This window comes from Bidens hawaiensis, unplaced genomic scaffold, assembly GCF_021521415.1.
Source record: "Bidens hawaiensis isolate Kalapana, Puna unplaced genomic scaffold, B.hawaiensis_p1.1 tig00049226_1, whole genome shotgun sequence".
NCBI classification, from domain to species: domain Eukaryota; kingdom Viridiplantae; phylum Streptophyta; class Magnoliopsida; order Asterales; family Asteraceae; genus Bidens; species Bidens hawaiensis.
The window spans coordinates 4,586-20,852 of record NW_027498818.1 but is presented as its reverse complement, the minus strand read 5'-3'; the positions used below and the strand labels follow the sequence as shown (position 1 = coordinate 20,852).

General features: G+C 39.1%; 2 protein-coding genes across 2 annotated transcripts; one reads left to right on the top strand and one right to left on the bottom strand.

Moving 5' to 3' along the window:
- Positions 1-979: 979 nt before the first annotated feature.
- Positions 980-3,034, top strand: LOC143597897 (putative fructokinase-7; the record flags this gene model as incomplete). Its single annotated transcript, XM_077076275.1, has 6 exons — positions 980-1,216; positions 1,288-1,500; positions 1,714-1,911; positions 1,996-2,136; positions 2,640-2,756; positions 2,848-3,034. Coding segments are annotated over 6 exons (1,038 nt in total), but the record flags the coding sequence as incomplete, so codon positions are not given.
- Positions 3,035-13,233: 10,199 nt separating this feature from the next.
- Positions 13,234-15,645, bottom strand: LOC143597894 (uncharacterized). The gene is made up of 3 exons (XM_077076273.1): positions 15,403-15,645; positions 14,159-14,887; positions 13,234-13,491 (listed from the first exon to the last, which is right to left on the bottom strand). The coding sequence occupies exons 1-3, from the start codon at positions 15,643-15,645 to the stop codon at positions 13,234-13,236; spliced, it is 1,230 nt and encodes a 409-aa protein (XP_076932388.1).
- Between the last annotated feature and the right edge of the window lie 622 nt (positions 15,646-16,267).

Sequence of the window (16,267 nt, the reverse complement as noted above, 5' to 3'; positions counted from 1 at the left end):
GATTCGGTTATTGATTTTGTGTATATAGTTGTATGTGTAGTAATTGTCAAGCCTAGCTAGATTTGGCGATATGGCGGTCTAAACGGGTTGTGTAACAGGTCAAAATTGGCTCGCGTCAAAACAAGTCATTTTTGGTACCGTTTGGGGTGGATCGGGATGACCCGTGTCAGTTTTTGTCTAAAAATTATTTTTTTTTCATTTTTTCATAAATGTTTAGTGTGCCAAGTAGAATGACAATAACGGAATAAGTATAACCTATTTCTATAAAAATGAACTTTTGACCCGTTTGACGAGTCAACCCATTTGGCCTGTTAGAAATAAAATATTGAACCAAATTTCCATCTCTTATAACATGATCTTAATATTTGCTTCAAGAATCAGGATTGACCCTTTTAAGCAACTAATCAAAATGTGGCGATATGACGGGCTAAACGGGTTGCGTAACGGGAGTTATATTTGGTTTTTTGTACCATTCGGGGCGGATTGGGATGACCCGTGTCGGTTTTTGTCTAAAAGTTACTTTTTTCATAAATATTTAGTGTCATGTTGAATGATAATAACCATAATACTTTATAAAAATACACTTTGGTCTAGTTTTGATCTGTTTGACTAGTCAACCTATTTGACCCATTAGAAATATAAATGATGAAGCTGATTGATCTAGTCATAAGTAAACGGGCCAAAATTGGCATCTCTTTTAACATAACCTTAATGGGTCAAAAATGAGTAATTTTTTATATTTTGGTACCATTCAGGGCAGGCTGGATGACACTCGCCAGTTTTTGTCAAAATTTAAATTTTTTCATAGCTGTTTAGTGTGTCAAATAAAATGGCAATATAACTATAACACTTTAATAAAAAAAAAACTTTGGTCTAGTTTCAACCCTTTTGATCCGTTATAAATAAAGTGATGACCCCATTTGACCCAACCACAAGTAAACGGGCCAAAAGTTTTCTGCTTGTTTTGTACTAATCGGGACAAACTTTCGTGTACTCAGATGGTTCAAAACACTTACCTGTGTATTCAAACGGAAGCCCGGAAACAAACGGTTCACTCGTTGTATGTTTTGGGGAAATGTTAATCGATTTCGTGCCTTCAGTTTCCGGGGTGTCACTTGCAGAAGCACCCGCCTTCCAAAAAGCCCCCGGTGGGGCCCCTGCTAATGTGGCTGTTGGTATTTCAAGATTAGGTGGTTCATCTGCTTTCATAGGCAAGGTATAATGATTCAAAAAAAAAAAATTTAAAATAAAATATATTACTTTTGATTAATATTTATATTTTTTTAGGTGGGTGATGATGAGTTTGGACATATGTTAGCTGACATTTTAAAGGAAAACAAAGTCAACAACTCGGGCATGCGATTTGACCAAAAAGCAAGAACCGCTCTTGCTTTCGTTACTCTTAGATCCGATGGCGAACGAGAATTTATGTTTTTTCGTAATCCAAGTGCTGACATGCTTCTTCATGAATCAGAACTTGATGTCAATCTTATTAAACAGGTAACTTTGATATTTAAGTTTGATATTTAAGTTTGTACTAATCAGATAATTAATTGTGTAAGTGTTCGGAAAATCATAATATTTAAGATATATACATAAATACAGAAAATAGTCATTCTTGTGAACATATTATTTCACTCTAATTAATATGATTCTTTTACACATTTCATATAATAATCAGATAATGATCTAATGTATGATATTTTTTAACAGGCAAGTATATTCCACTATGGTTCTATTAGTTTAATAGAAGAACCGTGCAAATCAACACATTTAGCTGCAATGGTGATCGCAAAGAAATCGGGTAGCATTCTCTCGTATGATGTGAATTTAAGATTACCATTATGGCCCTCAGAAGATGCAGCTCGAGATGGTATAATGAGCATTTGGGATCAAGCTGATGTCATCAAGGTACCGAGGGCATAAATGTAAATACACGAGGTAACCCCTTTTTTTAATCAAACTAATGGTGAATCTGTATGTGTATATTATCAGGTAAGCGAGGATGAAATTACGTTTTTGACCCGAGGTGACGATCCTTATGATGATAATGTGGTGTTGAATAAGCTTTTTCGTCCCAATCTTAAGCTTTTGCTTGTAAGTGAAGGGCCCGATGGGTGTAGATATTATACGCAGGCAAGGATTCTTGTTTTTTTAAGGTTTTGTTTGTATTTTTTTTATAGTTTTATATTTATTTTATGGGGCTGGGCTTAGTATAAATGGGTTCGGGTAGAACCTGCAAACCTGTTTACCCGACAGGTTCGCAGATTGACCCGTTTAACCCATTTTAATTTTTGTTTTACTATTTTTAAATGTGTTTTACATCATAAGTTAATATTGGTTGAATAAATCTAAAACTTAAAATTAAAAAACAAGACATTATAAAAAAATAATTTTTTATATACATGTGTAGTTTTTTGCTGTAAAAATTGTAATTTTAAGGTATTAACAGGTGAACATAATGAAAAATAAAACAACTTCAGGTAAACGGATTGTGTTCGTGTCATGTTTGGGTCACACGATTTTCTGGTTCGTGCCAGTTTGGACCCATCAACCCGCAAACACGACCCGTTACCACCTGTAATTTTTGGGACCCACGAAGTGACATATTAAACGGGTGTTATTTATGTTTTGTGCAGCAATTTAAGGGAAGAGTGCCGGGTGTGAAAGTAAAGCCCGTTGACACCACTGGTGCGGGAGATGCGTTTGTCGGTGGAATACTAAGCGTTTTAGCTTCAGATACAAATCTTTACAAGGTACAATATTAACTGTTTTATAAGGTACAATATTAACTGTTTTATAAGTTCTTGGGGCCCACAATAATATATTTTATTATTGTAAATGTAGGATGAAACGAAACTAAGAGAAGCACTTCTATTTGCAAACGCGTGTGGGGCCATAACCGTGACAAAAAAAGGAGCGATTCCAGCAATGCCTACACGCGACGAAGTTTACAAAATCTTGAAATGTGACGGTTGAGGAATAAGTCGGGGTGATGTTAATAAAGTGAGCGGTAAAAAAAGGTTTTATTTGAATCAAAGTTCAAACCCTGCAATGTACAAGTGGTATCTGCGTCGGTGGCGGTTTTAGTTGTACGTTGAAGGGGGGGGGGTCTGTTTTGGTGATTTGTATGACGTTTTCTAGACATAAATCGAATTTGTACTATTTTCCGATATATCAACACTGTTGGTAATGAAAACATATATTGTTTTGATGCTTTGTTTTGCTCTTTGTAGGCAAGTTTTGATTGTTTGCATTGTGTAATAAGTTTTGGGATGATTTCATGAATGATTTTGAGTGAGAGGATATTATTTGAATTGAAAAATTGGCGCTTGAAACATAGGATCACAGGGTTGGGCCCTTAATATTCATTTATTTAGTTGGACCATTTAGATATTATTTTGCGGTTTTCGAGTGGTGTATGATTTGGGTCGGGTCGGGTCAGGTCAGATCAGTTAAGCCTGATACTTAGATCAAAGGATAAAAATAGGTGAGTCGAAAGAGATAATTTTATAGCTTTTATAGTTGTCGTCTGTTGGAAATTCAATTTTCGTCTTTAGGTGTAACACGTTATGTATATCGTCTCTATTGTTTGTTAAGTCATCATGCATTTGATCATTGGGTTGACCCTTGATTTTAAAATTAAAAAAAAATGTTAAAATCTTCCATGTTATTTTCCTCTCAAATTGATGATAAAATCGGCGACCACCCGACCCAGATTTAGCCATGATGATGATTTCAGACGACCAATAGCACGCCCTTTACTCAATCGTACGACGACCACCATCACTTGTTGTCTCATCGTTGCGTTTAATCATATTCGTAACTGATGATGAAATAGCTGACCATTCCACCAATCCACCGATAATCAAGTCGATCCCCTTTGAATGAAAATATTTGCTTCATGGAATTGTTAGAGAGATCCGTTTTGCCAGTCTGCCTAAATATTTGTAGCTAAGAAGCTTCGCTTGTTTCTCATAGATTACAAACAAACATAAATCTTTACTCATAACAAAGCTTACCAGTTCGGGAGAGTGGGATTAGAGCAAACCTTTTCTATATCATGACAATTAGAGAGGCTGCTTCTAGATAGACTACGACTCAAAAACCCTTGTTGATGCATGCATGGACATTATCGTAATCCAAGTAATATAAAACTAGGGTCCCAAGTATAAAACCTAAGACAAACAAAACACTCATTTAAAAGGCCATAAACTTATTCTCATGTCCATGGCCGTCTTATTCGCTCGCTTATCTTCGCAATCCGCTCATCATGAGATTATTAGAAAAATCGCCACGCTCGTTAATTACCATTATATACTTTAGTGACTGTGATTCTGATCTCAAATCTTGCCTAAGTGACGCATACGTGACAACACTTTTTCGTCACACTTATTAGACCATAAACATAACATGATGAAATTATGCTAGGGCTGTTCACGAGCCGAGCCGAACCGAGTGAAGGCTTGCTCGTTTCTTGGCTCGTTTACAACCGAACCGAACCGAATGGCTGAAATTTGAACCGAGCGAAAATCGAAACGAGCCAAAATCGAATCGAGCATTTTTCGATCGAACGTCAAACGATTTTCAAGTATTATTTATTTCTTTTTCACTCTAAAAATTTCAATAAGAAACAAGTTTGAAGGCTGTAAATTATATATTTTGTAAACAAATTAGTAGTTTTTAGACAAACGTGTAACATGTTTTAATTTTTTAGATGAAAGAAGTTTAAAGTGAGATATAATGAACATGTAAACAGACTTTTAGTATTATGAAAACTTGAATCGAACTAATGATACCATAATATTGACGGAATAGGAAAAATTTTAAAGTGTTTAAAAAATGTATACTTATATTTTATGTGTTTGTCTACATATTTTTATATATTTGTTCATATATAATTATATATAAAATAAATTAAAAATATTCAAGCAGAACCGAACCGAGCATACATTTGCTCGTTGCTTGGCTCGTTTACAAACCGAACCGAGCAGAGTGGCTCGTTTACAATCGAGTGAAAAAACGAGTGAGCATTTTCCGAGCAATTTCCGAACAAGCAGCGAGCGAGTTTGATCGGCCCTAAATTATGCATACATGTATTTCATTACCCACATGGGTTTTGTTGAAGTGGGCTTTCATCATGGGGTCAGGTCATCACTGTCACTCTCTGAATTAGATTCTTGAGTTTTTGAATTCTTGCTGTGGTAGTGAATCAGCCTATGGAATCACGCTCCTTGATAATCATTTCAGGTGACATTTGGACAAAGAGTTTTTTTTTTTAAGGAACTCTTATATATTATATTTAAAAGCTATGAAAATTACTAAATCCAAAACTATAAAATGAAAATTAAAACAAACATTTATTTTAAAACTTATGTAAAAAAATAGAGAGACTGTTAAATAATATTGTTTGAAAGGTTATACATATATGATATATATGATATACCTCTATGTGTGAGTGGCCAGTGGGTGGGCTGTTTTATTTTGGGTAAATTTAAAAGTTGAAAAAGAGCCATACTGTTTAAATTTGAAAAATAATGATGATGCAAGTTATTTGTAATGCTATTAACATCCACTTTCATCTGTAGACATTAATAGGCTTCTATTTTTGCTGAATATTTATAAAAGGTAAAGGGAGAAGATGACTCAAATCTAATGTGTTTAGGTCTTTCCGGGTTGTGGAGGGGGGTTGGGGGTCTTGTTCGGTTTTCTCCATTAGTTTAAAAGTTTACAGTTCGAAAAGAAAAATGGAAACAACACCTCTCAAGTTTGTTTTTACTTTTGTATTTGAAGAAACACTAACCGGACCCCGGGCAGATTACGGGTAACCTGGGGGTTAGATAGCTGTTTCCCACGAGGGGTTAGACCCGGCAAAGATGGTTCTTCTGATAACCTGCAAAACAGACACCGTGAGCTTGTCACTGAGAAGGGGGGGGGGGTTCCTCCTTGTGACCACCCTCCGGCGTGAGAATCAGACTAGATTGCTCTTTAAATATAAATGTATATTAAGAGATTGCTAGAGCAGATATCAGGTATAATATGATGATAATATGTTAAGATGAGATGATCATACCATTTGTGGTATTTATAGCCGGAGGTAGGTTTCCAAGGAGGTGTGGCCTGCTGAATAGTATTCCTGTTCAACCAACAGTGGCCTACGCACGTGCCATGCTGGTAGTTGGTGAGTAGGCAGCGGCTGATAGTGACCAGACCTGCTGTGTACTATTCCTTTTTCACCAACTACAGGCTAGGCACGTGGTATGTCAGGAGTTGGTGAGTAGGTAGCGGCTAATAGTGACATACAGTACAAGAGCATGCTGCTCGCCATACTGTTGTCAATGAGCTGTCGTATCTTTGGACAGATCTTTTGCCCATACCTCGTCAGGTACAGTAAAAGATCCTCAGTATCGTACGGACTGGCTCATTTGGGCGGGAGTATTCCCCCTCCCGCCTTTGTGCGGGAATGTTCCCGGCTTGCTCATTCCTTCTTCAGGTGACTGCTGAATTATTATGAGAGTTAAGCCTTGTGCGTGTAGCCATGCTGCGCGGGTGGCCTTCCCTGATGGCCGGTATCCGTAACTGCGGGAACAGGCGGAGTACCTGAAAACCATTGGTAGGCGTTTCCTGCGGGGACAGCTTGCGTACCGCACGTGAGGACGTCACGTCTCTGAGCGTGGTGGGTCCTGCTGATCCAGTTGGTTTCTGCGCAGACGTTCCTTTAGTTTAGTCTTGCGGGTTCAACCGCGCAGACGTCCGTTAAGGAGTCTTGCGGGTTGAACTGCGCAGACGTCCCTTTTCAAGGTGAGTCTGTGGGTCCAACTGGGCTCTGCTGGGACCTACCTCTTCAAGTCCCCCCAGTCCAATGTTCTTCTCATGAATGTTTAATAAAGTGAGGTGAACTTTTGGACTTAAGCAAAGGGTTTTTGAAAAGGGTTTAGTTTTAAGGTTTTCCATGGGGATTCTTCCCACGGAAGTCCTAATGTCACGCAGAATTTCCCACTGTTCTGCTTGATCTTTGGGTATGATGCGGGTAGGTCTGTAACCTCCTCGCAAGTCAGGAGCGTTGAGTACCTCTTGTGTAGATTCTAAATGATGTTTTGGTAGTTTTGAACATAGTGATCAATTATGTTAAAACCACCAATTCCATCTTGAAGTTTCAAACAATCTAGTTCTCGACGTTCCCGCTATGCGGGGATTTTATTCCCGTTTGCGCAAGCATGGCCCAGAAGATCCTTCTTGGTTTCATTTCCCTGCGGAGTGCTAGGTATGTGAAGGGTTTCGCCTTGACACTGTACCCGCAACCGTCTTATAGTTACTTTACTCCCAAGGTATTCCTGGCGTCAATTCCCTGCAGGTGCTAGGTATGTGAAGGGTTTTGCCTTAACACTGTACCCGCACCCGTCTTATAGTTACTTGGTTGCCGAGGTATTCCTAGCGTCAATTCCCTGCAGGTGCTAGGTATGTGAAGGGTTTTGCCTTAACACTGTACCCGCACCCGTCTTATAGTTACTTGGTTGCCGAGGTATTTTTGGCTTCAATTCCCTGCGGGTGCTAAGTATGTGAAGGGTTTTGCCTTAACACTGTACCCGCACCCGTTTTATAGTTACTTGGTTGCCGAGGTATTTTTGGCTTCAATTCCCTGCGGGTGCTAAGTATGTGAAGGGTTTTGCCTTGACACTGTACCCGCACCCGTCTTATAGTTACTTGGTTGCCAAGGTAAGGGGTATATTCCCGCTTACTTTTGAATCTTTGAGACTTGCGTTATAAACGTTATATGAATTGCGCATGCATATTTTAGTTTATTTTAGCAATTTTCCCAGTGTTTTGGATAAGTTAACCTTTGAACGTGACAGAATAGGTGTGAAGTTTTGCTTCCTTTCGTGATTGTGCGGGTAGGACCGGCTTCCTGCTTAGTCTAGGGTTCGTTGAGAAAGGCATCCCGCCTTCCAACTTCCCTTTGTACAATGTTGATACTGAAGCTGTTTACGACCAAGCAGTGAATCAGTATGCCGCCTTCCCGCATCCGGTGGTGGAAAAGGTGAACCAAGTTGCTGCTGCTGATGATGGGCTAGCTATCCTTAAAGCTTTCCTTGAACTGCCACGCTCTACTGACGGTGCTGGTCCAAGTGGAAGTGGCCCTGAAGCCTGATCCTGAAGATCCCTTCCCACTGCTAGGATAGATTTAGCTTGTATAGATTTATTTTCTTGTAGGCGGGTAGTTACCCGGCCATTCTTGTAATGAATCATTGTGAAATATAAATCTTTGTGCGGGTAAGACCGCTACTTTCTCTGGATTCCTTGCTTTATAAACGTTATATGACTTGCATACTTTAGTTTAAATTAGCAATTTTCCAAGTGTAGAATAAGTTAACCTTTGAACGTGATAGATAATAGGTGTGAAGTTTTGCTTCCTCTTTCGTGATTGTGCGGGTAGGACAGTCACTTGCACTTAGTAGGATGGCTAAACTTTACCTACATCTGACCTGCGTGTAGGTTTTCCTCACCTTTTTTGAGGATAATTAACATTTGAACGTGGTAGATAATAGGTGTGAAGTTTTGCTTCCTCTTTCGTGATTGTGCGGGTAGGACCGTCACTTGCACTTAGTAGGATGGCTAAACTTTACCTATATCTGACCTGCGTGTAGGTTTTCCTCATCCTTTCTGAGGATAAGTTAACCTTTGAACGTGGTAGATAATAGGTGTGAAGTTTTGCTTCCTCTTTCGTGATTGTGCGGGTAGAACCGTCACTTGCACTTAGTAGGATGGCTAAACTTTACCTATATCTGACCTGCGTGTAGGTTTTCCTCATCCTTTTGTTTGAAATTCTGTTTTGAATAACCGTTCGACGCGCGGTTGTCAATAGGTTAGTGTTCAGTTTCCTCTCATGATTCATGCGGATAGACCGGCACTTTCATTTAGTAGGATGACTGAACTTTTCCCCTTCAACTGACCTGCGTGAAGGTTTGCCGTTTTTTGGGTTTATGCGGGTTTTGCCGCCTTCCCCACGCAACGACTCACACTTATGTATGCGGTGAAAACCGGCATCAGTGTTAAAAGTATAAATGTAAAATCATCAGCGTCGATGTTCTAAGGAGAATCATTTCCATTAGAAGTGGCTCTGGGCCTTTTCTTTACAAATTTGGAATTGATTTACATGCAAACTGTGTAATTGAGCTCCCTTCCATGTTGTTGGGATGGGAGTGCCATCGAGCCGATACGCACCTGGTTCGGGATCTCGTTCTTTACGCAGCATGTAGTCTCCACATTGAAGCTGGAATTTTATTCGTGTTTTCCCTAGCTGGGGTTCTACACGCATCAGCCTGCTCAGCGTTCATTGCGCCACGAGGTGCGCGAGCGTCCCATCTTTGACAAATGCTTCGACCATGTCCTTTACGTCTATGCATTCTTCGGTATTGTGGCCTTTTGTCCTGTGAAAGTCACAGTATTTACTCCGATCAGCATTGTGACGATGTCGGATTATTTGAGCCTTTGGCCATGGGAGCTCCTCAGTAGCGAATATCTCGGTGACGCTTTTGGTGAGCGGCGTCCATCTGGAGTTCTTGTTTGACTGTACGTTATCCCTTCCGCCTAACCGATGCTGCAAGCCGGATGAGGTGTCAAAGTTTACCCTTGACTGCCAAATGCCTAGCTTCCTCTTTTTGTTTAATCGGGCGGTAAGGACGTTGTCTTCTCTTGTTTTCTGGGTGTAGAGGTTTGTGCTCTGTGGGAGATCTCTACCCAGTTGCTTCTCTGTTTCCGCAAAGCGTTTAGCTGCTGTCATGATGGCATCCCATGTGGATGGCATGCCATCTTTACCCGTTAAGGTGTGGATGAGCTCTGGGTCGTTCGCGCCCTGAATAAAGGCAGCGCGAACAAGATCTTCGCTAATGTTACCCAGACTTAGCTTCTTCGAATTGAAGCGAGTGATGAAGTCTAGCAAAGATTCATCTTTTTCTCGAATGCACTTGAGGATTGTCCATTGCTCCTCGGTATACTTTCGTTGTTGGCTGAAGTGTTGGCTAAACTTCTGTTGGAAGTCAGCCCAGTCGTAGATGTGGTTGACCGGTAGACGATCGAACCACGCTCTAGCAGCCCCGACAAGCGTCATTTGGAACATGTAACACCACGTGGGTTCCGTCCAACTACTGACGGTTGCCCCCGCTATGAATCTGTTCAAATGATCATCTGGGTCGGATATACCATTATATGTGCCTATGCTGGACATTTGTTTGGCACTTTTTGGGGCAATTGCTTTTGCAATGTCCCTTGCAAATTTGGACGTTCCTGCATTTGCAACATTTGGTCTGAATGTTTTGGAGAAGTCACGTGGACTTCCACCTGTGTTTTTTGGTTTGAAGGCTTCTCCAAAATGCCTTCTCGGTTGGGAGTCCGTTTCCTTACGCTTCCCTTTTGCCCTATGGCGAGGGTTCGCGTCGGAGTCGGACTCCTCCGAGTCATCGTCCAAGTATTCTTCGAATTCGTCAGCCTGTTGGACGGAATGCAAGCGTTCGTCCAACTCAGCTTGGAATTCCTTCTGACGTGCCTCCCCCCATGCCTTGACTTCATCGAGTGTTTGGCGGGGGAGTCTTGTTCGTTTTTCTAACTGGGTATCGGTGATTCCCAGTGAGCGATTATTTACTGCACTTGCCCCAGCTTGGGTAACTGGGGTAGTGTTCGTAAAATTTACTTCACTTGCCCCGGCTTGGGTAACCGGGGTAGTGTTCGTAAAGACTGTGTAGCCGGTATTCCCCCCAGTAGCTGGGGTTGTGGTTACCGGAGTTTCTTTAACCATTTTTCCAGAAGTTTGAAAAAACTGGAGAAAAATGAAGTTCTAGCTTTTATGCACGGATGGCGCCAATGAAGAAACACTAACCGGACCCCGGGCAGATTACGGGTAACCTGGGGGTTAGATAGCTGTTTCCCACGAGGGGTTAGACCCGGCAAAGATGGTTCTTCTGATAACCTGCAAAACAGATACCGTGAGCTTGTCACTGAGAAGGGGGGGGGGTTCCTCCTTGTGACCACCCTCCGGCGTGAGAATCAGACTAGATTGCTCTTTAAATATAAATGTATATTAAGAGATTGCTAGAGCAGATATCAGGTATAATATGATGATAATATGTTAAGATGAGATGATCATACCATTTGTGGTATTTATAGCCGGAGGTAGGTTTCCAAGGAGGTGTGGCCTGCTGAATAGTATTCCTGTTCAACCAACAGTGGCCTACGCACGTGCCATGCTGGTAGTTGGTGAGTAGGCAGCGGCTGATAGTGACCAGACCTGCTGTGTACTATTCCTTTTTCACCAACTACAGGCTAGGCACGTGGTATGTCAGGAGTTGGTGAGTAGGTAGCGGCTAATAGTGACATACAGTACAAGAGCATGCTGCTCGCCATACTGTTGTCAATGAGCTGTCGTATCTTTGGACAGATCTTTTGCCCATACCTCGTCAGGTACAGTAAAAGATCCTCAGTATCGTACGGACTGGCTCATTTGGGCGGGAGTATTCCCCCTCCCGCCTTTGTGCGGGAATGTTCCCGGCTTGCTCATTCCTTCTTCAGGTGACTGCTGAATTATTATGAGAGTTAAGCCTTGTGCGTGTAGCCATGCTGCGCGGGTGGCCTTCCCTGATGGCCGGTATCCGTAACTGCGGGAACAGGCGGAGTACCTGAAAACCATTGGTAGGCGTTTCCTGCGGGGACAGCTTGCGTACCGCACGTGAGGACGTCACGTCTCTGAGCGTGGTGGGTCCTGCTGATCCAGTTGGTTTCTGCGCAGACGTTCCTTTAGTTTAGTCTTGCGGGTTCAACCGCGCAGACGTCCGTTAAGGAGTCTTGCGGGTTGAACTGCGCAGACGTCCCTTTTCAAGGTGAGTCTGTGGGTCCAACTGGGCTCTGCTGGGACCTACCTCTTCAGTATTTTTTAAATTTGAAAATACAAATCCTAGAAAGTTATTTTCGACAATGAGCCTAAACTACCTGTATTGTTGATACAAATTTATTGAATTATTCACAATCAATATTACATTGAGAATAGCATGAGTCATATAAAGACGTTTATACCTCGGTTAAATGAAAAAGATAAACTTTAATACATTTCCGTTACCATAACTGTTTCTTTGATTTCATTTCCGCTTAGCTTTTTTTTCTAAATACATAAAAATTACATATGATATGAACAAAGAATTTTTGTAAAAAGTTAATTAAAATTCAAAGGAAATATATATAGTAAATTAAATTAAAAGTAAGTTATCAAATTACTAAATCCAAAACTATAAAAATAAAAACGAAACAAAATCATGTCACTATAAACTTATGGAAAAAAATGTTAACTTATATATTTAAAAGGTTATGCATATATATACCTCTATGTGTGGTTGTGCTGTATTACTTTGGGAAAATTAGAAGTTGAAAGAGAGCCATACTATTTCAATTTGAAAAATAATAATGATGCAAGTTATTTGTATGCTATTAGACATCCACTTTCATCTGTAGGCATTAATAGGCTTCCATTTTAGTTGAATCATGAAAGGTAAATGGAGAAGATGGCTCTCTTATTTAAATTGGAAACACCACCTTTCAAGCTTTTACTTTGGTAGGTTATAAATTTGAAAATACAAGTCTTAGAAATATCTTCATGACAAGTAACCTAAACTACTTTTATTTTATGGTTGGTGAGGACAACATGATGCGTGACGTCTAGATAGATGTGCGACGTGCCCTTAGCCGGAAGATTTCAATCTAAGCTACTTATATTATTGATGCAAGCTTGTTAAATTATTCACAATCAATGTTGTATAGAGAACCACGAGAATCGCATACGGCATAACCATGTTTACGCAACGGTTAAATTAAAAAAATAAAATATAATTCATATTCTTTTAACTTAATTCACTGTTTTTCTTAATTTCATTTCCTCTTTCCTAAATGCATAAACATCACATATACACATAAACATGCATGTTGTAGCACACATGACTTTACACAAAAGACTATTGATACCATTTTTGTTTAAAATATATTTAAACATATTATATTCTCCATATATCAATTAACATACACATATATTTATACAAGAAAATATTTAACAAAAAAAACAACTAAATAACTATGATAATCATGTGCTTGTACAACCCAATGTTGTTCACTTTGTCACATGATGAAAGGTGACTTTCCATACGTGCCATTTGTGCCAAATAATTTAGCATTTGATCACATGAACACCTCAACATGTCACACCACCGTTTCCGTCGCAATCTCATGCACCAAACTCTCCATGATCTCATTCTCCACCTCTTTCACTATATCCTCCGCCTCGGCCGCAAACGCCGTCGCCAACAACCTACGTGTACTCCTCTCTATATCTCCCTCGATCAATCGTTGTAAGATTGAAACGCCTTTAGCGAAGGAGGTGGTGGTGGTGACGGTGGATGTTGTGGGCTTGTGAGTGACATCTTTGTACGATGAGTTTAGTTTACTAGGTAAGGACACCTGCAAAAAAATCAAATATTCCCACAAACTTAAATTAAACCAATAGTGTCGGTCCCCGCCGTATAACTCAGTTTGTTAACGGCCGTAAGACTTGAAACAATAACCAAAATATCCATTTACCGCAAATATGGAGAAAAAATGTCTATTTATCTTGTTAATTATTATAATTTCCTCTCTAAAATTTGTCGACTTGATCGTTTTTAAATTAACCAGAATTTTAACCAGCAAGCTTCTGCCATTTGTTCAAAAGTTCTCGTTCGTCGGAAGCAAAGAAAATAAATAAATAAAAAGAAGAAAAAGAAAAACTTCGTAGAAGCCATAAAATCTCGTCAGAAGCCAAAGTATGTAAATCTCATATAGGATGCCAAATTAAATCTTGTCAAGCGTCAAAATAAATCTTGTCGGCTTTGACGATTTTATCTAAAAAAACCAGCGACCGAGAGTTTTATGACACATGACAGAAGTCACAGAACCTGATCGTTTAAAAATCACATGTAATTATTAAAAGGTAACCGAGTCAATGAGTTTTTAAATATACGTTTAAAAATTGATTGGTCAAATACATATTTCTAACACATTTAGGTACTTATCCCAACCCTAACAGTATTAGGAATATAACGAATGACATCAGAACTAACAGAACTAATGTACAACCAAATTAAAGTACCTTCAACTGAGATGATCTTGTTGAACTAGATGATGTCATCTCTCTTTTGTAACAACCAACCTTTGTTGTGTTCTTCACATGTTTAGGCAATGCCGTTGACTTCTTCTTTGTTGTGTTCTTTAACCTCAAATCATATCTAATTTCACTTGCGATTCTCTTAATCTTTTCATCTTTAACCGGTTTTGATAGTTTTACTGTTGGAGATTTATTCGGTTTAAGCAAAACAAGATCGGAGTCTCTTCTCCGATCATTATTACTTGTCATCGGTGACAATGTGTTTGTAATGTCCGTATCTAATCTCCGGCTGATTCTTTCCCTCACTTGGTTTGTAATCTCCTTTGCATATTGAGTTTTCAAATGGTCAACTTGTCGGTTGACCATATTATCCGACCGACGTTGCATCATATTATTATTGCTATTGTTGCTGTTATTGTTGTTGTTGTTTCGGTTCTCTTTGTTGATTTGGAGAGAAAGCCGGTGGTGGTGGTGATCGGTGTTGTCTGTCGACCGCCGGCTGACAGCTGACATTCTGGGAGTCGTGGGTAATGAACGAGTGTGGTGGTGGGTAGTCGCGGGAGTGGATAGTCTTGGGGAGGAATATTCCGGGAGAATATCGAGTCCCATTAATCTTGCGACGAGATTAGGTGTTTTAGTACCCGGTGAGCTGCTACTTTCTGATAATTCGTCGGTGAAAGTCATTCGTTTCGTCTTGATTTGGATTTTACCCAACTATATTAAGATTTTCACGTCAAAATTATCGTAAAACTAAAACCCTCCGTCACTTAAAAATAAACATCATTCACTTTTATCTAAAAATTTAAACCTTTCGTTTAAAAAAAATCCCTTTTTTTTAAAATTGATCAAACACCAACTAATCTTACTATCATATTTATATTTTTATGTCTTTAATTATGGTAAGATTTAAATCCACAACCACTTAAACACCACTACATACACATGTCTAAAATTTTAAATTTTTTGCTCCAAGTGTGTTTTCTCTTTTCTTTTTGAAAATGATCACATCACACACCAACTAATTAAATCTTACAATGCCATATCTATCAATCTATCATGAGACTTAAATATGCAACCACTTAAAAAAATATTATATACACAGTTGTCTAAAAATTTAACCTTTTTTCTCAAAAATATTAACTTTTTGAAAACGATCAAACACCAACCAATCTTACTATAATTCGATAAAAGATCTAATATTCAAAAAATAAAAATAAAAATCAACTTACTGGTAAGTTTAAGTCAGTTTCTTCTTTAACTTTTGATGACATGAAAGATGGATGATGAAACCGAAACTGGTGGTGTTGAACATCAAACATGTTGAAGATAACACTCATGCAACCAGAAGTGTTTTTATCTTTAATCGTTTTTCTGTTCATGGGTTTAGTAGCCGGTGCCGATGGTGATCTCCGACCACCAGTACCACCGTCTACGCCGCCGGAAGCCTTGGACAACCACTCTCTTCTTCCCATACTCCGATTGGATAATAATAATAATTATTATTTAATATTTTGATTACACGGAAACTCACACATTGGGAATTGAGAAGATGATGAAATGTATATGCTTTTTTGCAGCTTTAAGATTTATCTCTTTGTTGGGGTGTATGGAGATCTGATTTAAATTTGTTACTTAAATATATGGGGATCCAAAACCTTATATACCTATAATATATCTTTACTAAGACGGGGTCCGTGTGATATACGGGTGATTAAAAAAATAAAGTAAAATGGAATGTTGTGAATCTATAATGATTAAGAAAAAGAGAAGTTTAACATCAGTTCATTCTAGTTGAATTGGTAAGCCACAAACATTTTAAAAGCAAGGCTGTGAGTTTGATTCCAACCAACAACATATTTTTCATTTTATCATTCATGAAGGGAAAATTGTAAAAATAGAAACTTGTACACTTAGCAGCCTATATGGAGAGTCTAATTGAATGACACGTGGAAACATTGTGTTGCATTAATAGTATAGGTAGATTTAAAGGTAGTCGCCACGTTGAATCGGAAAGCAAACGAGCAACAAGATAGGTTTTTTATATCTTGAATTGTATTAGGTTTGTTACAAAAACTTAAGATTTAGAACATGAAC

What these genes read in the sequence shown, in the direction of transcription:
- LOC143597894 (XM_077076273.1), bottom strand. Translation starts at nt 15,645, where the DNA reads ATGGGAAGAAGAGAGTGGTTGTCCAAGGCTTCCGGCGGCGTAGACGGT. An exon ending in AAACTGACTTAAACTTACCA is followed by an intron (nt 14,888 to 15,402) that starts GTAAGTTGATTT and finishes ATCTTAATATAG; the next exon opens with TTGGGTAAAATCCAAATCAA. An exon ending in CAAGATCATCTCAGTTGAAG is followed by an intron (nt 13,492 to 14,158) that starts GTACTTTAATTT and finishes ATTTTTTTGCAG; the next exon opens with GTGTCCTTACCTAGTAAACT.